Source organism: Emys orbicularis, chromosome 8 (genome assembly GCF_028017835.1).
Source record: "Emys orbicularis isolate rEmyOrb1 chromosome 8, rEmyOrb1.hap1, whole genome shotgun sequence".
Taxonomy (NCBI): domain Eukaryota; kingdom Metazoa; phylum Chordata; order Testudines; family Emydidae; genus Emys; species Emys orbicularis.
In genome coordinates, this window is record NC_088690.1 from 61,373,395 (window position 1) to 61,397,889 (window position 24,495).

General features: G+C 42.9%; 1 protein-coding gene across 2 annotated transcripts in view; it reads left to right on the forward strand.

The window, feature by feature from the left end:
• The window catches only part of COP1 (COP1 E3 ubiquitin ligase), a 196,561-nt gene that overhangs the window by 118,596 nt on the left and 53,470 nt on the right, over positions 1–24,495 (forward strand). For both annotated transcript variants that reach the window (XM_065409149.1, XM_065409150.1), the window contains exon 15: positions 14,685–14,802. In XM_065409149.1, coding sequence (XP_065265221.1) covers positions 14,685–14,802 — 118 coding nt within the window. The remainder of the gene's footprint in view (positions 1–14,684; positions 14,803–24,495) is intronic.

Genomic DNA, 24,495 nt, shown 5'->3' on the forward strand with positions numbered 1-24,495 from the left:
TAGTATAGAGATCAAGCCATCAAAATTACTTGATTCCTAGCTCTTGACACTAGAATGGTCTCCTGTTGGCATTATTATGTATTTGTATTACCCTTGTGCCTAAGAGTCTTAGCCATGAACCACAATCCCATTGTGCTGGGTGCTTTACAAATACAGAACAAAGACAGCTCTTTGGAGGAATAGGTTTACAATCTAAGATTAGGTAACACATGGATACAGGTGAATGAGATTACAAGGAAACAATCAGACAGTTCTTGGTCAGCATGATCGGTAGTGGTCTCAGCCCACCAACAGCCTAGCAGTAAGCCTCACAGACTGTAGCCATCAGCAGGTCTCTCACCTTTTTGTCCTATCCATTTGTAGTTTCTTGCCCTTTCTCCTCCTCCTCCTCCATTCCTCTCACCTCACAATGATACTGGACTTGAACACTTCCCAGGAAGAACCTTTCCCTTAAAGTCCCCTCTACCCTATACCAACAGATAAGATTTTACACAACATGTAGAAAACAGGTTTCTTAGCAGTGCGGTCCAATGAGGACTCCCTTTCCTACAAAAATCGATAAACCATCCTGCATTTTCTCAGCCCCTTTCTCTGCACCCCCTCTCCCTTCTCACTTATTCTGAATACACAGCATGGCCTTTTTAAAAAACAAACAACAACAAAAAAAACTACCACCCTTGCATCTTAAACGGCTGTGTTCTGCTCCTTCTCTCATTCAATTATATGGTGAAATGGCACAGGGGAAGGAATATTTGTATTTAACTCTTTTTAGTGCCTCTAGTCAAAAATTTCCAAAGCAACATTTTCACAGCATTTTTGTTCCTATTACCAGGCATGAAGAATTGGTTTATGCTATAGTAGTCAAAATGGGATGATATTAAAAGTGAATTTTGTTATCCTCCGTGTTTATCAAATGCATGTTTTTTTCCCCTCGCTGCATCATGTGCAAGATTGCTTTCCGAGGAAATTGAGTCTAAATCCATAGTAGAGCTATTTAAATCCAGGATGTTCTTAATGCAAGAGGCACAAATATAACTCTTCAGAGTCCATATGAAAGAGTTGGTAGCATACCAGCACCTGCACGTTCATAGGGTTATACGTGAGCTTAAACGAAGAACCCCTTTTCCGCTTATGCAAAGGTGCTCCCCTCCCTTTCTATGTTTTCTGGGGGAAGAGGGCTGTCTGTTTATTGTCCATTCTCTACATATCTACTCTATGGTCACCATAGTATCTGAGCACCTCAGAACATTGAGTTCATACTTGCAGCATCCCTGTGAGGTAGGAAAGTATTATCCCATTTTAGAGATGGGAAACTGAGGCACAAAAAGATGAAGTGACTTTCCCTAGGTTGTAGCAGAGCTAAGATTTGAACCCAGATCTCCCACTTTGCATTAACCACAAGATCATTATCTCCTTCTTTAGGTTTTTAAGGGGTGTCAGGTAGCCAGTCCTCTCTTTTAGGGTCTTTAGAGGGCCCCATAATCCAGAGACCAGTTTCCTAGGGAACTGAAAAGTAGGAGGAAACGAATCACTGGGATTCTCTAGTAACTGCATATTAGGGATTGTGGCATCTGCCTCATGCCTAGAGAGAGCCACTTTTAAAATTGAGCTTTCCCAAATACAGTAAAATTGTTGTAAGCTGTGTGGTACTCTGAAAACGTACATGCTTGAAATGCCTTCAGAACACCTTGATTTTTCTAAACTTGAGCAACTTCACCTTATTAGGCTTTTATTTGCTTGTTCATGTTTGTCAGGTTGCTGTTGTGCTGAACAGAATAGATGAGCTAGGACTAGAAGAGTACTTTAGTGACTAACGTTCAGGATAGGAGGGCCTGTCACAGTATGGAAGGCCTCTGCAGGGAACGGAATGCAGTCAACAGTCTTCAGTATCTCACAAATTCAGGATACTTGCAGACTTTGAATAATATAGCCTTAAATTCTTAAATTTATAAATCAAATGAACGCTTATCCAGTGGTGTTGATGTATAACTGAAGATGCAGGATGCCAGGCCAGTGATAATGGCTCATGTTAGAACATGCAAGACACACGTTGCTATGCCAGTAGCTTTGTTTTCATTTACAAGTATTCTCCTATCTCTTCCTGAAGACCTCCATCCTGTAACCAAAAGTCCTGATGCACTTCTAGTTCAGGACCACATCTGACTGCTTCAGCAGCCTTGAATGAAGCTGATAATGCACTGTATGTCCAGGACAGACCACTTCTTGGACCATCCATATCCAGTGGAATATTGATTACCACAATAAGTGGAGCACTGACTTTCTCCAATGTCATGTTGTAAAACCAGTCTTTCAGGCTGCTTTAGATTTGTGTGCTTCGACTGCGTTGTGTTACTTCCAGCTATTAATGGAGGAGCAATGTGATATTAATGACCCAGAAGATAGATTGGGATTTTTCTAAGAGAATGTGAAGGCTTTTCAGTTAAAGAAAGTTCTTACCTTAATAGGCTCTCACTGGTAAGTACTTAGCTATATTGAAAACCTAAATTGATTCCCAAAGCATCTATTGTGAGCAGACATATGGTATGTTTGGGGTGGGAGTAGGTTGATAGATTGGAGTTAAGGTGCAAGTCACCTTTTTCTGTGAATTTATGGAGAGATTTCTCAAAGGCACAAAGGACAGTAAAGCACTGAGCTCACTTGGAAAGTCCCAAACTGGTGACATTGTAGACTGAACTCTTCATCTGCAGAATAGATATGGATGGGGATGTACAGAGTTTTCCCATCACTGTACATCAGCCTTGACCTGCAGGGGTTGTTCTTTTGGGGTGTTCAGTTTCTGCACCCAGTCTTTAGTCTCTGAAACCACCAACAAGCATACCAGTTTTGGTGGTGGGTTAGGTAAGTGGACTCTTGTCCTCTTGGAAACCGAAACTAACTCATTCCACTGAGGTGATCAAACAGCCAACAGATGAAACCCTAGTACCCCATTTGTTCTTATTTTCGTTGAAGGAATCCTCATTGTTTCCTCACCCTTTCCTTGAAGGATACTGAGAGTCCAGATTTTGTTGGTTTGAGGGAAATCTGTGTTTTTCTGAAAGTGTGTGGTTTCACCTAAATCTGCCTTGAATATTTTAACATATTGCTTACTCTTAAAAGTAAACTGGGTCCATTTTTCTTAGCACAGTGTTCTGAAAGTTTCAATATTTAGTAGTCTTCCCCTCATATAAATTGTAGAATGTACTTTATTATTAAGTTTCTACTTACTTTTAACTGCCATTTTGCACCTACTGCTGCCTTGACACGCACTTGCTGAAAATCTTTTTATGGCACCAATAGTGTCACAATCCATGGTGCTAAATTATAAACCATGAGTTGCAGCCAAACTGTACTATCTTGTACTTATAGCAAAGCTGGTTCATTTGTAGCCAGCACTTCAAATGAAGACCACCAAGGAGAAGCCCAAATGGTGTAGGAAATAGCATTGATGATGCGGAAGATGAATCTTACGATGGTCAGTACCAAATCAGTTTCCCACATTGTTGAAGGTAGTCACCTCTTGTGATCATTAGATCCTTAAGAACTCTTCAGAAGAGTAGAGTAGTTAAAAGTTTGCGTAATTATGTTCCTCCTAGTTTAAACAAAAAACAACCCCCCCCCCCCACACACACACTAATTTCAGCTGGATAAAGTGTTTATTTCTCGTAACTGTTGTGTTTACAGTGTTATATCTGTGTTGTTCCCAGGATATAAGACAAGGTAGGTGAGGTAATACCTTTTATTGGACCAATTTCTGTTGGTGGAAGTGACAAGCTTTTGAGCTCCACAGAGTTCTTCATCAGGTTTGGAGAAGGTAATTAGACTATCCAAACTAAAATGCACAATGGGACAGATCCTGAAGCAGAAAGGGTTCACACACAACTATTGTGTAACCGTTTGGAGAAATGTTAAACAGTTGCTAGATTTCATCCCAGAAGTGGCTGCTCTTCAGTAGTGGGTGAAATGATAAAATCAGTTTGAAAAGTTTCATTTGATTATCCAGAGAAAAGGATACATCTGTCATTAGCAGAAATTGATGTGTTAATTGTTTTGCTCTTTTCCTGAACATTTTCTTACAACTTAGTTGAAATCATTTAGTCATTGTCACAAAATTATTCAAATTAAAATTGAAATGAACCTTGTAATTCAAGAATAGAAAAGTCAAGTTCAGATTAATCTTTTCCAAATTGCTGTCACAACCAGCTATTGCTGTATCCCTTAGAGAGAAGAATGCTTTCCCACTTTAGGAGTTCCCAAGGCAGCAGTTTCATTTGGGAGTCTTCCAGCAATTTACTCAAAGGAATTGCTTGATGGAATGGCACCTTCTGTAATGCTTCAACACATCATATATTTAGTATCATAATACTATGCTGTATAGGCTGCTGCTTAGACCCAAATTTACTCCTCCAGTTCCTTATTCAGGTGCAGTACCCATTTAGGCGTTTTAATGTGTACCATTTGCTGCATTTCACTGAAGCTTAGTGCAGAGCTAGTAAAGCCTGTGGCCCCTGAGTTTGCAATATGCTGATGCTAGAGTTAGTTTACTACAGATTATATCTATATTTTATAGAGATTTTTATCATTATCTGAGCACTTAAGCATAGTAAGAATTCTAAGGGAAGATGATTCTACTAGAATTCCACACTAAAAGCTGCATTGAGAACATTTCCTGACAGTTACATGGTTAGGCAGCCAAATATCAGGAAATGTCAAAACTAAGGTTACATGTGCAACTGTAAATCTGCCCCCTCGTATATGCTTTGATAGAATCTAATTACCGTACATTGCAGACTGTCTTCAATTGTTTTACCTTACATAAATGTGTATTATCTTGGTAACGTTTTTTTCTTGTACGTGAGCTTGTACATTGGGGCCATGCCTGCACAGTGGATGCCCTTGTGCCTCCCTCTCCAAGGACATAAAAGGTAGAGCGGGCAAAACCATTCCTCGGTTTCTTCTTACCCTCCATGACTGAGAAATGGAGCCCCTGCAGTTTCCTCTTTGTACACTGTGCGGTTTTGATACCATTGTGTGTAGGTAGTAAAGCAATTGTCGTTTCTCCCTCATTTTTTCCACTCCAGTTGGCTAGATATTAAAAAACCTCTTATTTGTTAGTGACTTCCCTGGTACTGGGATTTACTGCTACCCCGAAACAAGTCCCTGGGATTCAAAAGTTGGCCCTTCTATTATGCAGCTGTTCCACTTAATGACGGTGCCTCTTTTGCCTTTGAGAGAGGCATATCTCTGTTAGATACTCAATCTGTTGCTGCATCTTCAAGAGGATACAGGTAGAGCGAGGCTTGTCTTAAACTCTTTCTCCTGGAGAGCTCAATGAGAGCTTCCTTGTTATCTGTGGAACAAGCTCCCTTCCCCTCCCTTCTTCAGGGACCCCTCTCGTGAGTTATTGATATGTAGCAGCTCGTATAAGATGACAAGGGATCCAAGAATCGAACTGTGATGACTGACATCTTGAAAAAGATCAATGCTGCAGGTGAACAATTCCATTCACCTAATCCTATGTCTCTTCACCATGCTAAGTCTCAGGATCAACAAAGAAAAGTCATCAGTTTACCCAGACCAGAGAATAGAGTTCATGGGGGGCTGTATAGATTCCACATCAGCCAGAGTATATCTACCACAGGAGATATTCAAGACTGTGGTAGACCTTATCAACCAACTACAGGCTCAACCACCCTGTCAAGAAAAATTATCACTATGCTGCTTAAAATTCAGAGAGGGCAATATATCTAAGCGTAAGCAAGGGATCCCAAAGCTGCTGAGTTTTGGTTAGCCCTAAAGAACATACAAAGTGTGCATATGTAGCAGCTACTACTTTTGGAACCTAAATCAGTAACTCATTTGTGTGCGTATATTTATCTGCTTTAACCTTGTAAATAACTCCTTTCTTTTTTGTAGTTAATCTTTAGTTAGTTTATTACAGAATTGGCTACAAGCATTGTCTTTGGCAAGATATCTAACCTACAATTAACCTGGGGTAAGTGATTGGTCCTTCTGGGACTGGTAGTAATCTGAATATTGTGATTTTTTTGGTATAAGGGACCGTCTGTCACAAAGGCAGGCTTGCGTGGGTGGCAAGATAGACCGGAGTGTCTAAAGGGGACTGTCTAAGACTCCACGTTGCAGTTCTTGAAGAGTTCACACTTGATACTTGGTTGGTGAAATCTAATTATAGAACATGAAAACAGTTTGGGGTTTGTGCCCTAGTTTGTAACAATCTGCCCTTGGGTTTGCACCCACGTTTGTGAGCCACTCCAGACAGCCTGATTCTCTGTCTGACAAGAAGCAGATCCAGCTCTTTAGAGTTACAAAGGTCAAAGATTCACAAGAATTCCACAAAAAAACCCTACATTTCTTTCCCCTCCCCATCTGAGCCTTTGCCCCACCAGATTAAGATCTCTAATACTGTATGTCTCTTTTCCCTCTTAATTTGAGATAAGTTATTTAGTGGAGATTTTATGGGCTGCTGTGTCAAAAGCTTTAGACAAAGTCAATAAAAAATGTCCCCAGTGGGCAAAGACCATTATCCATAGCCTGATGAATGTCATCTGTAACCTCAAGCCATAGGGAGCCTATTGAATGTGAAGGTTAAAAACCAGTCTGGCAGTTCCCATCAAGGCTGCTGTTCCCTTTATCTACTCAGCAAAGGGAGATACGGCTATCTAATGAAATGCTAATGTTGAGGCACACTTTAAAAAATGCAGTGAATTTGGTGCTAGTGAAAGAAACAAAAACCACTGAATGAAGCAAGGCATGTGGTACAGGCAAGTGCTGTGCAGTTATCCCCACAGAGTTCTGTCAAAGAACAAAACTGCTAGGCTGTAACACCCTGCTGTCCTGGCCATGAGCTTCTCAGGAGCAGTGTGCCAGTTGTTCGCTCTGATGGCGCTGCCAAGGATTCAGTGGCCAGTCTTATTTAATGTAACTCAACCATATTGAAAACTCTGGCAATTCTATGGTTTCCTCAGTTGTTACATTTCCAGACCTAGGCAACAGGGAAAATAAATCCAAAGAAACCTTGAGTTACGCAGCTCTTATATGGACTTTGGGCTGTCAGATACCAGCACAGCACCTGGGAGAGTCAGCCTGCAGGGAAAACTTGCATTGGTTGCATTATCTCACTTTAATGCCCCTTATTGTGTAACCATTGTTAAGCAGGTGGGGCAACCGCTCTGAAACAATACTTAAGAGCTCATTGGACTATGGGTTTGATGTTTGTGAAACTGGTCAATATATAGACAAGGGACATAAGAAATGCACAGTGAGCCCAATATACCAAGTCATTTCAGGCGCACTCGTGAAATAAAGAACAAGAACGTTGTTCCAGTTCACTGCTGTATCACTAGGGTTTTACTTCAAGAAAAGATTGCTTGGAGTCCCATAAGGTGAAAGAAAATGATTATTCACAGGGACACTGTCGTCTTAATACAAAGTGAGGAAACTCAGTGTAAAAATAGAAGTGAAATACAGCAGATAAATAAGTTTTCTGTTTTTAGTTGTAGAAAATAAGTTCTTGTATTTCTGACAGTTTCTGCTAGTACAGGAGAAGGCAGCTTGGATATTAATGTGCTTTCATAAACATTAAGTGATGCATGTAATGAAGATGGCTATGCTAGAGTAAAATTTCTTTTACTGTTGTCCTGAGAAGGCAGGGCTTGGAGAAATGAAAGGTGCATATCTGAGCTCTCCCAATGCCATTGGTGGCTCCTAGTAATTATATATGTACAGGCAGACATTGGTGTGATGTAGTTTTATCTCTGTTCTCTCTATTGTCATGTTGCAAGGGGAAAATAGCATGGTGTGTTTAAGAAGTTGAATCTGTTCCTCCTCCTCCTCCTCCTCAGTATAAGTGTTCTGTTTAATACGGTCCCTGTTAAAAAGCCCTTTGCTTCCCAACTACATTGAACTCCGCTTTAATTACCTTTGCCACAATGCTCGAAACTCCTGGCTCTCAAGGAACGTGTCGATATTGGTGATGGTAAATTGGCTTAACTATGTCCTCTTTCTCATCGGATTCTCACATTACTTTTCTTTGCAGTTCTTCAGTCTCCTGAACAGCAACCTCATACCAATTCAGATCATCTCCTTAAAATGGAAGGTATTAAGTATGTACCAATGTTGTAGGTACCTGGAGTGCGCCAGCGGGGTTCACAAGGTGCAGTTAGAGCGCAACAGGAAGCTTGTGGTTTGAGCAATGAATCCAATGTCCCAAACCCACTGACAGTCACTGAGACTTGCCTCCTATTAGACCCTTGCTGTGCAGTCTGCTGGTGAGAAGAAGCCAAAGGGGCAGGAGGAGGTGGTAGCAGCAGGGGAGAGAGGGAATGCGACAAAGTAAGGAGAAGGATCATCCCAGTAATGAGGTCCAGGTCCTAGGACTCACCAAGTTAATTAAGGGTCCTAGGTGACCTAAGAAGGCATCTTTTCTAGGACCAGTCCTCCCCTTCTCTCTGAATGGGCATCGGAGGTCAGGGTCCTGGTTTCTGCCGGGGAAAGAAGAGGTCCAAGCAGCTTCCCTAATTGCTCCCTAATTTTTTTCATAAATATCCCTACAAGTCTCAGAGTAGTGTTGGTATCTCTCTTCTTTTAAGGTTCTGTTTTTAGTAGCAACTGCCTTTGCTTGTCAGGTTTCTGAGATAGCAGCCCTTGCTTACATGTCCCCTATTTAGGTTTCCATCAAGACAAAGGTGTCTTGCGTACTATGTCATCTTCAATGTATTGTTGATTTTTTTTATCAGAATCAGGAGATGGCTCTTCTCTTATTCCTTTTTCTTGTCAGTAACATTAGGGAGGAAGCTTACAAAAAGCTATCGGAGGGCCATGAAATTATATGTCCCCTCATTTTTGTTGCTATTTTTATTCCAGCCAGGGATGTTACCTCTAAGCATTTAAGTTTCCTTTTTTTTATCAAGCAATATGGCGTTCATGCTAGGCCTGCTTGCTAACATGAGCCTTTGGCCAACTTGTGTTGATGTTCAAATTCTGCTAGTCCATCATTTTGTGCCTGTTCAGCAAAAATCCATTAAATTTGACCAAGCTTTCCCATGGGGGGATTACCACCATTTTCCGTCTAGAAGCATCTGCGGTGCGGTGTTTAGTCAGAACCTTGGCTTTCTCAACTCTTCAGATTTGACAGTGGCATGACTGCGTACCCACTGGTTTTATCACCAAGTAAAATTTGTTCAGACATGCGGTGTATCACTTCAAGTTTCTGCTTCTCAGTTGTGTGTGTGCTGGGCACTCATGTCCAGATTTATTCTGGGGCAGCAAAAAGGTAGCATTAATTACATAAGCGTCTGCAGATAAATGTCTAAATATACTTGATTGGATTTCAACACATACAGCCTCTCTGGAACAGTGAGCACTTCTCTTGGTACCTCTGAAATCAATACCTCTTAAAAGAACAGAGTGAAAATGCAAGCAATGTTAACTCCCCTATCCTGCCTTCTACACATCTGACATTTGTGACTTTATTGTTGCTCTCTCCCATGATATGACCTGGGGGGAGCAGAACTGACTCACTTAGACTAGGTCTCCCTTGCCTCTGATTTGAAATAATTTAAAACAGCTGACCCAACAATAGACAAAAAAGGTCAGGCTTCCCCAAATATCTCTAATGGTTGCTACTTTCATACTATCTCTCACTGGAATGAAACCAGACAACCAGTGTCCAAACTTGAAATTCAGTGGAGGAGACTTATACAAATAGACAGATTTAAAGGGACAATAATCAGACTGCCCTGCCTGGGTACCAAATAAATAAAGCTGAGTTTTAGTACCATAGAATACTCCTAGATTAATGTTTTCCAGACACTCCATACTACCTCCACCTCTTATCATGAAAAGAATTCCGGTGCAGTGACCACTTTTTTTTCCTGCACACCAGTTACTGTAAACAAAATGCAGCCTACCATCTCCAGTCACCTCTGAAGGGACTCTGAGCTGATGGATTGCCATATATGCGTTTTGGGCACTTTCCTCCAATCCACATATTCTAATTACCTGTACACAACAAACTGGGAAGGTGGGGTGGGGTGTGGGAGCATATGGTATAATAAAAGCCCCACTTATGTATAATCAGAAAAGCAGAGATTCAAAATATTATCTGCTAGGAAAGGCATTGTGATGCTATACTGTGGGTTGCAAATGAAACTTATACCAGAGGGGTCAACCAGCCCATGGGCTGGTTCTTCCCCACTTGGGGTAATTATCAAGGCCCCGACCTAATTATGACCTTAATCTTAAAGGATGCTAATCCTTAATTCCAAATAATGAGTGTCAAATTTAAATCTATCTTTAGGTGCCCAATTGCTATCGTGTGTAAATTGAGTAATGTGCAAGTGAGCAAATAAAGAGCAGATAGGTAGTACTCCACTGATTGAAGCAGAATGCAGCAATACTTTCTCTAACTAAAAGTTACCACAGAAGAGCTATATTCTGTCTCTGACCAAACTTCAGTTGTTTCAGTGCTGTGAATCCAGAGCCATGTATGGCCCTACCTTTGTAGATCCAGACCGTAGTTAAAAATGTAATGTGGTTCTTGCATAGAATGAAATTGGCAACCAGATGCAAGAGTGGAGCAAATCACAGTCCAAAGAGTGCTTTGAGAATAGAGAGGTGCTAACAGACCAATTACTTCATACTTCAAGCACATTAAGGCGGTTGCCTAGAGCATGAACTAAAACACTATACTGTTGACCCACCATACATGAAAATTGCAGCTAACTTTGCTCCACTCCAAACTTCTGCTACTTGCATACTAACTGATATCCTATCCTACGGCTCTCTCCACAAACCTATCGATTTTCTTGAATTTGACAATTCACCTGTCTGACTTCACGTATGCCAAGCAGCGCACAACCTCTGTTTCTAACTGCCGACTTAATGTATACTTAACTGTAAAGAATTTAAATAAACAATTGCTTATTGCTTCTTGAAGTGGATTTATAACGTGCATAAAAATTTGAAAAGAATGTAATTTGAATTCTTCCTATGTTTCCAAAAATGGCAGACTGAGAGGAAAGGCTTGCAATTGTCCAATGTTTAGTTAATGCTGTATTAGAAGTGCTAATGGTGGAAGTGATAAAGTAGTTGATGTGGAAAGTGAGCATTACCTAGAGTTTCTGGATGGCTGGATAGATCAATTGTTCTAGCCTTCCGTTCGTGTGTATCACTACTCTAGATGTTCCAGAATCCAGGGAAATGTACAAAACTGCTCATACATTACCCATTCTTCTCTAACCCATATTATAAAAGAAACGGCTTCTAAGGTCACCACTGATTGATAAATATCATGCACTTTGTGGTGAGAAGCTTTGTGGTGGAGAGACACACTTCTTGTCAGGTGTCACTTATACCTCAAAGCCCAAAACATAGTCTAACTCAAAAGGGAGTAGACTATCTTTGAGCACTTTGAAGAAACATTATTTAATACAACGATCTGGAGTCTGGGACTTTTCCAATAACCATAGTTGATCTTGGCTGCTCTTTTTGCCTTCTGAGGCAATTAAAGGAAAACTGTTGTGTGTAGTGTGACCTGGCTCAAAAAACCTGAAGCATTTTTAGAAATGAACAGCATGGGAGCTGCTTCCAGTCCAGTAACATTCAAGTCAATAGGAATTATTACAGTGTCTTAAAATTATATGGTTGATATAGAAACCCAGAATAGGATAAAGCATTTGTATATATCAGGCAAATCAGACTGCGTAAGAAATAAGCAAGATGATAAGGAGGTTGGCATTTGAGTGGCATTCAGCATAAGCCTTTTGACTGTAGAAAAGTGGATTCAAAGTTGAAACTGATGTAAGTAAGTAAATCAGTCTGCTGGTCTGGGGCACAACCTTTGTGTTTATGCACATCGCAGTATTGTGGCAAAATTCCACAGAGAATCTGTGCAATTCTAATGTTTGTGGCTAAGGAAAAAACTAAAGGCAAATAGCAGCTGGTGCTGCAGGTCAGAATTGAAGTGTGTTTTATAGAGCTGTATGGAAAGCTGAGGTATTATAGGTGGGGTATTAAGGGACACAGGCAGAGTTTTGGAAGGGATGTGTGCATGGAGAGGGAACATTGAGTGTTTTTTGGCGCTGTACTTGGCTTTCATGATTAGAAGTGTTCTAGAAAGTTCAGTAATGTCTAACCCAAGATAGAGGGGAATGCCAGAAATTTTGCCAGTTGTGGACAATCTCAGAATAGGGCAAGGGAGAGGCTTCTGCTGGGATATCTGAAATTTTTATTTTTCTCATTTCGCTTGGTTTTAAAGATCTCTGCTTTCTTAGCAGATGGCATTTTTTCTTGTTTTGTGAAGGTCCATATGGCCTAAAAGAGAGTCTCTTTAATTGTAAAATGTGACCACCTGTTCTGATTTTAATGAATGCAATGAGCTTTAGTCTTTATATATCTACTTAAAAATAGCTACTTCAGTTTCTCACACACACAAAAAGCAACAACCTTGGTTGGGCACAAATACTTTCACTGCCGAAATAAGCAATTAATAATTAAGTGGCTAATTTTAGAAACCCTGTGGCCTTCCTGTTCCCTTGGACTTTCACTGATCCGAGCAGACAGTGATTGATTGTCCTGCCAGCACAGATAGGCGCATTGTGCTGGGGCCAGATGCTAGCACGCTTGGGGTTGTTTATTGCTGTGTTTAGAAGATAAGTGCAACTTCACAACTTATCTGTGAAAATGGACGCAACCTCCCATCTACATTAATCCAGCTGCTTATTCCATTTCCCTCGCCACCCACACCTCTCCCTATCACCACCTGAAGTATGAAATCTGGAGCACTCAGAAGGTATCTTCTGTTTAGATAATGACTGTCCAGCTGGAGAGGAGGTTGATTCCAAATAAAAATAGCTTTTAAATGGCTTATACAGTAACAAGTTCCTAATGAAAGACTTGTTGGAACCATCCAGCTTGTTAAAATAACTGCAGCCAATTCAGTGTTTCAGGGTTGCCAAATCATGCATGTTTGCCAGAATGCTTACCATATTTAGGCTGGGATTTTCAAAGGAGCCAAAGGGAGTTAGGCCCCAAATCCCATTAATGGGACTTGAGCACTTAATTCTCCTAGGCACCTTTGCAAGTCTCCATTACTGTGGGAGCTTGGTGCATCATTTCATTCTGAAGCAGATTACAGTATTAAAACTAAAGAAATTACCTGGGGTTTTGATGGATAGTGGGCTAATATTTGGTTGTAGTAGAAACAATAGTTCTTGAGAGAGAACTGCCAAAAGCCGAAGGCAGTCTTTCAAATGGTTTTGAGTGCCAGTGGTGGTGGGTGCAACAATTGAATTTCAGTACAGCAGAAATTACTCTGGAATCTTGTCAAGCAGCTATTTGGTGGAAATAACACGAAGTGACTGCTTTTGAGCATTTGCGATATACATGGACAAGAGGACATGATTTGAAAAAGAGATAGGGAAACCTCTCTCTTTACCAAAATACTCTTTCCATGTTGACATACAAAGAGAAAACGAATCATAAAGGATGTTGGGTATAAAATGACGCGTTTCTCATTTTACTGAAGCTGTGCTTGACAGAACCACCTCTCTAGTCCCAGACAAATGATTTATGTGCTTAGCCAGGTAAAAAGCTGCCTTTGCTTGTTCAGTGGCAGTTTTTGTAACCGTAACCTAATAGGTTTAAATCCAGTTCTCTCTCTAACCACTTGGATTTCCAGACAAACTGGGTATCATTTTTAAGATTCTGAATATTGCTTTGAAATTCCAAGTGAACACACAACTTACTGAATGTCTGTAGCTATTGGCATTAAAACCCATTTAAATTTACTCTTTGTAATAAACCCCAGTTTGGGGGTGGTTTGGGGGGGGGCGCGTGGTTTGTTAGGAGGATAATGAGGAGGATCAACCTTAGTTTTCAGTTGAGCCCTAGATCTATCACATATCTATGTGGGAATCGGATTTTTGATTCAGTTTCAACCTACATCTAACCACCACCACCCCTTTCATTCCCTCCGTTTTTAATAATACCAGTTGTTGGTTAAATAAAGATCAGCATAAATAATTGAAAAGTGGGGAAGGAAGGAGTTGATTGATCTTGTTGGACTGAAGAGAATGTTTGGTGTGTTCTTGGGTTCGGGTCAGTTGGGTTTTTCCCTACTCTTTTCTGGGAATTGAGATTTAGCTGCACAGACATTTAAAATGCAGTGTTACTTGTGTAGTGATTCCTTTTATGTGGTTATGGCCGTGCAATACATCTGAAATAGTTCTTAAACGAAGCTAAAATCTAGTCTGCTTTCCCTCATTAGCCAAAATGCCAATTCTCTCTTGATTTGAAATGAAGTTGGAGGGAAGCTGGGAAAGAAAGGAAGCAAAAGTGTAATATGCTAGAGTCCATTTTGGATAAACATGAAAAATCTAGCCCATATTTTCCACCTTCCAAGTTCAGCAGCAGACTGAGTCTTCAGCCTATCTAAATCCAGTGCAGACTGTTCGCTAACAAGCTTCACCTAGGTCAGAGTCAGGAAAACCTTAGAGTGGATTTCTCTGCTTCTTCCTCTACTTTAGTACCTTGTGGCATTGTCTCATGTCGGGGTTTTTTCGTTTGTTTTTTTGAACTGATTGATTAGACATGAGATCGATATCACAAATATCATTACCTCCTAACAAGTTTTGCCTCTGTACTCTCTCTTCCCTGCTTGTCTCTAGATCACTGTGTTCACTACTATGATCTTCGCAACACTAAGCAGCCAATCATGGTGTTCAAAGGGCATCGCAAGGCAGTCTCCTATGCAAAGTTTGTGAGTGGAGAAGAAATTGTCTCTGCGTAAGTATTTCCTTTCATGTGGGCTAAACGCATTACAGTCATAGGCTCAGAAAGCTGTTAAGAATCATTCTTGACTGTTGTACATACAAGCCTGCGTGGGTGGGTGTATACCACATACTTGCAAATTGTCATTCTGTTAAATAGCAGATTGCTGTGCTTTGTAGAACAAAAATAGAAAACAATTTCCGGTCTTAAGCTCTGGTGTCTCATATAGCAAGGAATTTAAGAAAAATACGAATACAGCTAGATTATGGCTTATGATCATGATTTCCCCCCCCCCCCCCCCCCATTCTGTAAAACAGCTGTTCTGGAAGGAGTAGCTGGGTGCCACAGTGCAGCGATATACTAGTCTCCTCCAAAGCCCTGAGTGCAAATTTAACTTGGGTCAGAAATAAAGGAGACGAGGGGTTAAGTTTAGTGGTCTAATGAACAATTATCCGTATTGTTCCGTAATTATCCGAAACCATACCACAGTTTCACACATCTTGATTAAACCAGCATTTTCTGCTCTAGAGGCCTAGGGCCAGAACAGAATGGGATGTTTTAAGTCAGTACTGAGGTATATGAATACTGGTTCAGTACTACAACATGAAGGATACTGCAGGTCAAAGTAGCTTATAGGCAGAGCTGTGTGATGGAAACTTCCACAGTGCTTTCCAGTGATGTCTGATAAATCATTCCATTTTCATCTCATTTTCATTAGCATTACTACTCTCTAAAAGGTGCACATTTGTTTTTAGAATTTAAAGCAAATTAATCCCATGCTTTTGTTGAACTGAATGCTGTGTAGAAATGAAGTATTTTGGAAAAGTGGAAGGCAGGAAATGTTGTAGATGCATGATGAGATGGCACATCACACATGGGACATATAAGGACGAAATGGCACTGTCCTGCTTGACAGCTGGCCATCTGAGAATGCTTATTCCACAACCCCCCAGGAGGGATATTGATAGAGCTGTCAGCCTCTGATAAGGCAACAGCAGGGTTACGGGGATTGTGCGTGCAGAGCTGGGACTTCTTTTTCCACTGCATGCTGAAATTAATTTATAAAAAGTAGATTGCTTTCATTTTTAGCTTCTCAAAATTTGGGAGACAAGATGGTAGTAAGGTTTCTGAGTACCAAAGATTAACCGCTTCAATCAAAATATACATACAAATAAAATTTTCTTTATTTCCAACTAAAGTCATTTCATAGATTGTATTGATTTGTTCAGCCTTGTTAAGTTAGGCTTTGACCTCCGGCAGTGCTCAGAACTGCCCAATGTGTAGCAGGGTCCATTGATCATGGTGCTGCTTTACAGAGAGTCTGATTTTGACAGAGCAGTGTATTCAGGATAATTTTTTGGAGAGGATGTGAAGTGGAGAAGTGTAAGGTAACAGAGAGAGAGGATCAGTGTTTTCTTCCTCTCCCTGCTGTATAGTGGTAGGTAGATTGTTCTTGCATTATGGTGCTCATATCTCGAGCAATGAAAACATAATTAGAGGTTGAGATGAATTTGTTAGTATTAAATGCATTCCATCAACAATAGATTTTAAGTATTTTTATTTTAATGAACAAAGATTTAGACTGTATGACACTAAAACACAGAGGTTAAGTGCCTATATATTAGGACCTTCCTGATGAGTTGATTGATAGCACAAGCAAGCAGAAGCAGTTATAGAATTGTGGCAGCTTAGCAGCTGGGGAACAATTGTGTTGGTGACTCATAGATGTGGGGTTAGCTAGTCTGACTGGTAGCAACCCATAGAAGGTACTTGTGTTTAAAATCAGCAGTAGTAGCTGCCCTAATAGTACAAGGAGCCCCTATATCTCTGGGAGGGCAGGCAATATAAAATTGTAACCCCTCTCCATTTCTAGAAACTACTGCAGCACGGTACAAATGTGAAAGCACAGCAAAAGGGAAAGGGAAATGTCTGACAGACTCTCTTGGCTAAGGCTTATAAGATCAAAGGAGCGCATACCACCTTCTTTGAGTGATGGTCCTGATGTGTATTCCACTGTGGGGAATCGGTGAATTCTTGAAAACAGCGTCCGTTGTTCTGCTCATGCACCCTCACTCTCCTCATACCTCCAATCGAGGAGATAGAGGGCAGAGTGGACTGACCTCCTCTCCAGTTCTGTCTTAACTCCATGTGGCCTGGATTGGATCCTCCAGTGTGTCAAGAGCTTTGTCTTCCTTCATTCTTCAGTCTGTAAATAGTTTAGATGTTTACTCTATCATTTTAGTTAAGTTTTATAATTAGATAGAACCACTGTCCTGGGGAACTCTCCACTCTGCTCCCCCATATTCTGTTGAGCTTCCAGGCTTCAAAATACCTCTCTCTTCTTCCCCCATATATCTGCCTGACTCAGCAAGGAGTGTACTTCCTGCCACGAGGTTGACTTGGGAGTGAGGGAATCTACTCCAACAGATCCTCTGTTGAGGGATTTGTCAAGAAGGCAAGGAGCATTCTCATAACCATGAAAGCAAATCCTCCAAGTCTACTCCAAAGAAGTCAGATACAACCCTGCCTAAGTTGAGCAAGTCTTTCTGCTCAGCCCATGAGGGGACTTAGCATGTCCGAAGTCTCGGGGTCATGACAAGAAAACCCACAAATCCAGGGCTCTGGTACCAGACCGCGTGCTGGGAGCAATGGTGCCTCTTGTACCAACTAAACCTAAACACTGGGAACTGACAGCACAGACAAAAAGGCACCATCAGGCGCCTCAGCCACTGACGGTAATAGCTCTGCCTTGCCTGACTGGAGCAAATTGTAACTGCTCCGGCTCAGTTGGTTCAGGCAGGCAAGACCCCTCATGCTCCAGAGAGAGCAAAGGATTATGCTTCACTTGATGACATCTTTGCTCTCCTGGATCCCCAGTCTCCATTGCCAACAGGTCCTTCCCTCACGAGGGAGGACCTGACTCCACTGGGAGATGCATCTTGTGGGAGGAGTCTGTCTCCCATTCCATCATCCAGTCATGGTTTCCCTCCAGCGGAACTGTCTGTACCGCTGATAGATACAGAATCGGCCCTTTCTTGGGAGACTCTGAACCGCCCGATGAACAGTCTCCTCCTCTAAGGCATGCCTTCCCAGAAAAGGGACCCTGTCATGGGGTCCACTCACTAAGCACAGCACCCCCTGCTGGCTGTCCTGGGGATTAGCTCTGCCTACTTGCACTCTCCTTGTGGTGTTCTCTTCTCCCGTCTTGTCTTGCTCTGCTGCCCCGCTCACTCCCGGGTCTGCAGCTTCCTCTCTGTGGCTTGGCCCTCTGGCCAGTTCAGTAAAGTCCTCCCCTTCCAGGGAATTCAGTTTTTCCAGACCTGCTGTCTGGTTGGTGCCTCCAATGCCCTTGCTACTCCACAGTGGCTGATAAGGGAACCCAGGCCCACCCTCTACACTGGGTTCCAGCCCAGGGACCTAAACAAGCAGCCACAGTTTGTACAGTTCCACATCTTGCTGCTGTTTCCCTGGGCTTCTTCCTTCTCTGGGTGTGACAGCCTCCAACTTGCTCCACTCAAGGCGTGACTACAGCTTTTCCCAGCAGCCCCCTGTCTGCAGACAGCAACCTGGCTTTATACAGGCCCTGCCTCTTCCTGCACAGGTGAGCTTGTTCCCAATCAGTGGCGTCCTTATAGCTTAAGGCTCCCCTGCTTGAGGCCTAATTAGCAGGTTTGGCCCACCTGGCCTAATTCAGCTCTTTCAGGGCTAGTGTGGGGAGTCCACCCCATCAGAGACCTGGAGCACTCTGGAACCAACCTCCACCTCAACAACTGCCTCAGAATGCCATGGGGACCTCTACAACCACCCTTTGACCTGACTTAACTGGCCATACTGGGGACCATGGCACCTGTACTATCCCGCAGAGTCGACATAGTGCTCTAGAGTTTGTCCACACCTCCCCTCGAAAAGGACAGTCAGAGCTTCCTCCTGACCCCAAGGAAGATTATGAGCCAGATCCAGTGGTGCTGATGGTACCGACGAGACCATTCTCATCTCTGGTGAAGCAGTCACTCCAATGTCTCCATACCCGTCGATGACCATAAGCAGTTCCAGGGATTATTACGTAGGGTTTCAGAGGAGCTACAGATATCCCTTGAGGAAGCTCAGGATCCTCAACATAAACTCCTAGACATCCTCCAATCCTCCAGATCCAGCCAAATAGCACTTCCTGTTAATTAAGATATTTTTGGAACCAGATAGAACAATCTGGCATTCCCCAGCCACTTGTGCCCTTACCCCTAAAGGGCAGCAAAACGTTAATTTGTCCTAGCCAGAGGGGTGGAATTTTTCTTTCTAATCGTATTCCTAACTCTTCTGTTGTCAAGGCTGCCATGGACAGGATCACCGTAAATCTGCTTCATTTGAGAGAGATGGTAAATGATTGATTTATTGGGAAGGAAAGTCTTCACTTCTACTAGCCTTCAATTCAGAATACCCAGTCACCAAGCATTGATGGCCAGTTATGATCACCTGAACTATTCCTAATTCATGGCACTTATTGTCTAACTTCTGCAACAGTTTAGAGCTCAATTCCAGGCTCTCATTGAGGAACGCAAGTTGGTTGTCTTCAATCAGCAGTAGATGCAGCAGATACAACTTCAAGAGCAATGGCTACTGCCATTGTGATGTGACATGAATTGTGGTTTCATGCTTCAGAGTAGCCCAGAGAAGTCCAGAACACCATGGAGGGACCTGCCCTTTGATGAAACTCATCTTTTAGACAGATGAGTCCTTGCACATTACAAAGGACTACAAGGCTGCCTTCTGCTCTCTGGGAATATATAAACCTGCCCCAAAGAGAAAATTCCACAGGCAGTCATACAAGCCTAGACTGATGGATCAATAATTTTACCTCCAGTGGCCTTATGAGCCACCCCATAAGAAGCAAAAGGGTTCAGAAGTTGCATGTTCCCACACTTTCTGTGGCAATATCACTAACCCAGCCCCCATCTAAATAATATTTTTGATGGTAGTTGGAGTGCTGCAAACCCAGTGATGCCACCAACTGCTGATTCCCGCACACCCTTTGGAGCTTATCTAGCACTTTTCCCACAACTGGAGTACAGTAACAGTGGGCAAGTACAGGAACTAATCGTCATCCATTCTGGCTATGCAATCAAATTTGCATCCCTGACCCCTCCAAAGTCCCTATCCTCACACCTTTTCAGGGGCTGATCTCACGAGGAGATTCACAAACAAGAGGCAGAAGCCCTCTTACTGCGAGGAGCAATAAAGCGGGTACTTCGTACCAAGGAAAGGGTTTTTACTCAACATACTTCCTAGTACCCAAAAAGAAGGGCAGCTGGAGACCCATCCTCAATCTGTGTTCTTAACTTCTTTATTTGCAAACTGAAATTTTACAGTCACACTGGCATTTATAATCCCATCCCTGGAAAAAGATATGTTATTTACAGCTCTCGATATGAAGGACTGGTACTTTCACATGGACATTGACCCCACACTCAGATGTTTTCTCAGATTCATGGTGGGTCCCAACCATTTTCGATAGAGTGCGCCTCTTTGGCCTCACAACCATCCTCAGGGTCTTTACCAAGGTTGTCTTAGTAGTAGCAGCAGCCCATATCAGGCATTGTGGCTTCCCCTACCTTGACGACTGGCTTCTCATTCCCAAGGTGTCTATGAGTTGACTTAGCCAATGCGTCAATTCTTGTCTCCCCTAGGGGTCATTGTAAATTCAGAAAAGTCTGTCCTCACTCCAACAGACTTCCGACTTATTCAGAGGGTCCCTCAATTCAGTCATGGCAAAGGCTTATGTGCCAATGGATTTGTTCCAAGTGAAGAATGACTTCATAGATGAGATCATGAGCAACTCTTGAACACCAGTCAGAATTTCTCTACTGGGCTGTATGGCTTCATGTACTTAGAATCTGGCGAATGGCATAGCATATCTTCATTGCCTGCAAGCGTGGCTTCAAACCATGTACCCACCAAACAGTCCATGAGCAGCATAGTAACTTCTTTCCACCAAAATAAAATCATCTCTATTGTAGTGGAAGAATCCCCAGCAGGTGTGCATGGGCATTCCCTTCCTTTCCTCCTCACCAGATAGGATGATCATTAAATGCCTCCTTTTTAGACTGGGGAGCTCACATGGACAGCTGCATGTTGTAGGGTGCTTGGACAGCCCGAGAAGCCAGAATGCACATCAACATTTTGGAATTATGGGCTGTCCAAGAGGCTTGCAAAGCCTTTCTACTATTCATTCAAGGTCACCATATCCTCATAATGTCAGACAGTATGACGACTGTCTTTTACATCCAAAAGCACAGAGTGAGATCCATTCCCCTGTGTGTGGAAGTGGTCACTCTATGCAACTGGTGCATCAATAATCAAATCACCCTGTCGGCAGCTTACCTTCCTGGCAATCAAATTGTGGTGGCTGATTCCCTCAGCAGACACTTTGCTATCAACCATGAGTGGGAGTTACATGACTCATTAGTGAACAGTGATTTTTGCTCTATGGGAACATGTTCACCTCTCAGTGAAGAGAAAGTGCAACATATATTTTTCCAGAGGAGCCCTAGCACATCATTCTCAGCGATGCTCTCCTTCTGTGGTCAGACCGACCATCAGAATTTTGCATTCCCTACCTTGCATTCCTTGTCTTAAAGAAAATTAGTCAGTACAAGATACGAGTCATCCTTATTGTCCCCAACTGACCCCACAGTTTTGGTCCCTGAGTATCCTGCGAATGTTGTCTCGGTTGCCAATCAACATTTAGTCTTTTCCAGTCTGCTGACCCAGGCGAAAGATGGAATCAAGCATCCCTGTCCCCCCAGCACTCTGTCTCAAGGCCTGGATTTTGAATGGGCATCAACTCTATGTTCATGCTCTCTAGCAGTGCAAAGCATCCTTACTAATAGAAGAAAAGATTCCACTAGAAAATGCTACTTAGCCAAGCAGAAGCATTTCTCTTTGTGGGCACGAAAAAAAACGTATCCCCAAAAGCTGCGAGTATCCCCCCCCTTATTCTGGACTGTCTTCTTTCCCTCAAAACAGCTAGTCTTTCTATTAACTCTTTATCATAGAATCATAGGACTGGAAGGGACATCAAGAGGTCATCTAGTCCAGTCCCCTGCACTCAAGGCAGGACTAAGTATTATCTAGACCGTTCCTGACAAGTGTTTGTCTAACCTGCTCTTAAAAATCTCCAGTGATGGAGATTCCACAACCTCCCTAGGCAATTTATTCCAGTGCTTAACTACCCCTGACAGGAAGTTTTTCCTAATGTCCAACCGAAATCTCCCTTGCTGCAATTTAAGCCCATTGCTTCTTGTCCTATCCTCAGAGGTTAAGAAGAACAATTCTTCTCCCTCCTCCTTGTAACAACCTTTTATGTACTTGAAAACTGTTATCATGTCCCCTCTGTCTTCTCTTTTCCAGACTAAACAAACCCAATTTTTTTCAATCTTCCCTTATGGGTCATGTTTTCTAGACCTTTAATCATTTTTGTTGCTCTTCTCTGGGCTCTCTCCAATTTGTACACATCTTTCCTGAAATGTGGCTCCCAGAACTGGACACAATACTCCAGTTGAGGCCTAATCAGCGCAGAGTAGAGCGGAAGAATTACTTCTCGTGTCTTGCTTACAACACTCCTGCTAATATATCCAGAAGGATGTTCTCTTTTTTGCAACAGTGGAGCACTGTTGACTCATATTTAGCTTTTGGTCCACTATGACCACCCTCTCCCCCTCCCCCAATCCCTTTCCACAATACTCCTTCCTAGGCAGTCATTTCCCATTTTGTATATGTGCAACTGATTGTTCCTTCCTAAATGGAGTACTTTGCATTTGTTCTTATTGAATTTAATCCTATTTGCTTCAGACCATTTTTCCAGTTTGTCCAGATCATTTTGAGTTATAATCCTGTCCTCCAAAGCACTTGCAACTCCTCCCAGCTTGGTATCGTCTACGAACTTTATAAGTGTACTTTCTATACCATTATCTAAATCACTGATGAAGATATTGAACAGAACTGGACCCAGAACTAATCCCTGCGGGACCCCACTCATTATGCCCTTCCAGCATGACTGTGAACCACTGATAACTATTCTCTGGGAACAGTTTTCCAACCAGTTTTGCACTCACCTTATAGTAGCTCCATCTAGGTTGTATTTCCCTAGTTTGTTTATGAGAAGGTCATGCGAGACCGTATCAAAAGCTTTACTAAAGTCAAGATTTATGGTCCACCTGGCAGCAGTCAGTGCATACCACCCACCTTCACATGGTTGCTCATTTTTCACTCCCCCATGACTACTAGATTCTGGAAGGGTCTAATCAGAACCTTTCCGCCAGTAAGGAATCCTTCTCAGTGGGACTTAACCCTTGTTCTTTTGGTGCTCACTATGCCTCCCTTCGAACCACTAGCTGCATGTTCCATATCTCTCCTATCAATGACTGTTGTATTCCTGGTAGCCATAACCTCAGCCAGGAGGGGGGGTGTGCTCAGAGCACTGTTGGCAGATCCACCTTACGCTATATTCCCTAGAGACACAATTTCATTGTGTTTACATCCTAAGTTCACCCCCAAAGTAGTTTGAGTTTCGACTAATCCAGTCAATTCACTTTCCTGTTTTTTCCTGAATCAGAAGCATGTGACAGAGTAGACTTCATTCCCTTGAAATGCGACAATCCTTAACCTTTTACCTGCAAAGGACATAGCCAATCAGAAAATCACTGAGTCTTTTTATCGCCTTAGCTGAAAGAGTCTGAGGTCAAACTATATCATCTCAGAGGATCTCTAAATGGATCTCAGGCTGTATCGTATTCTATCAGCTGTCACATCTTCCTCCCCCTCAGGGGGTGAGGGCTCCTTGTACAGGAGCACAAGTAACCTCAATGGCATCACTTCAAGAAGTACCTTTTACTTTACATTTGCAAAGCAACTTTGTAGAGTTCCATCTGCACACTTGAGACAATTTTCTCCTCCACTGATGTGCTTTTTGGGACAGTGGTCTTTCAATCGGCTCTGCCACCTGCATCCTCCTACAGTAACTCCTCACTTAAAGTCGTCCCGCTTAACATTGTTTCGTTACGTTGCTGATCAATTAGGGAACATACTCATTTAAAGTTGTGCAATGCTCCACTCTTACATTGTTTGGCTGCCTGCTTTCTCCACAACTGGCAGCCTCCCTACGCGCTCTCTCCCCCCCCCGCCCCCCCAGGGCCTCCCGCGGATCGGCGCCTTCCCCCTCCTCCCCCCGCCTCCTGCCCACGGCAATCAGCTGTCTTGCGGTGTTTTGGAGGCAGGGGGGAGGGGTGAGGACTCGGCATGCAGACTCCCCCTGCCTCCCGAACGCCGCAAGCCAGCTGATTGCCTCGGGCAGGAGGCGGGGGGGAGGGAGGGGGAGCCTGCGTGCCGAGTCCTCGTTCCTCCCCCCTCCCTCCTGCCTCCTAAATGCTGCAAGCCAGCTGATTGCCCCAGGCAGGAGGGAGGGGGGAGGAGCGAGGACTCAGTGCGCAGGCTCCCCCTGCCTCCCAAACACGGCAATTAGCTGGCTTGCGGCGTTTAGAAGGGAGGGGAGGGAGAGGGGAGGAGCCAGGATGCAGCATGCAAAGTAAACGGGGAGAAGAGGTGGGTCAAGGGTGGGGGCTTGGAGGAAGGAGTGGAGTGGGCGGGCTGAGAGTTAAGCCCCCCGCCCCTGTTGCTTGCAGAGTAGGGGAAGCTGCCCTGGAACCTAACCCCCCC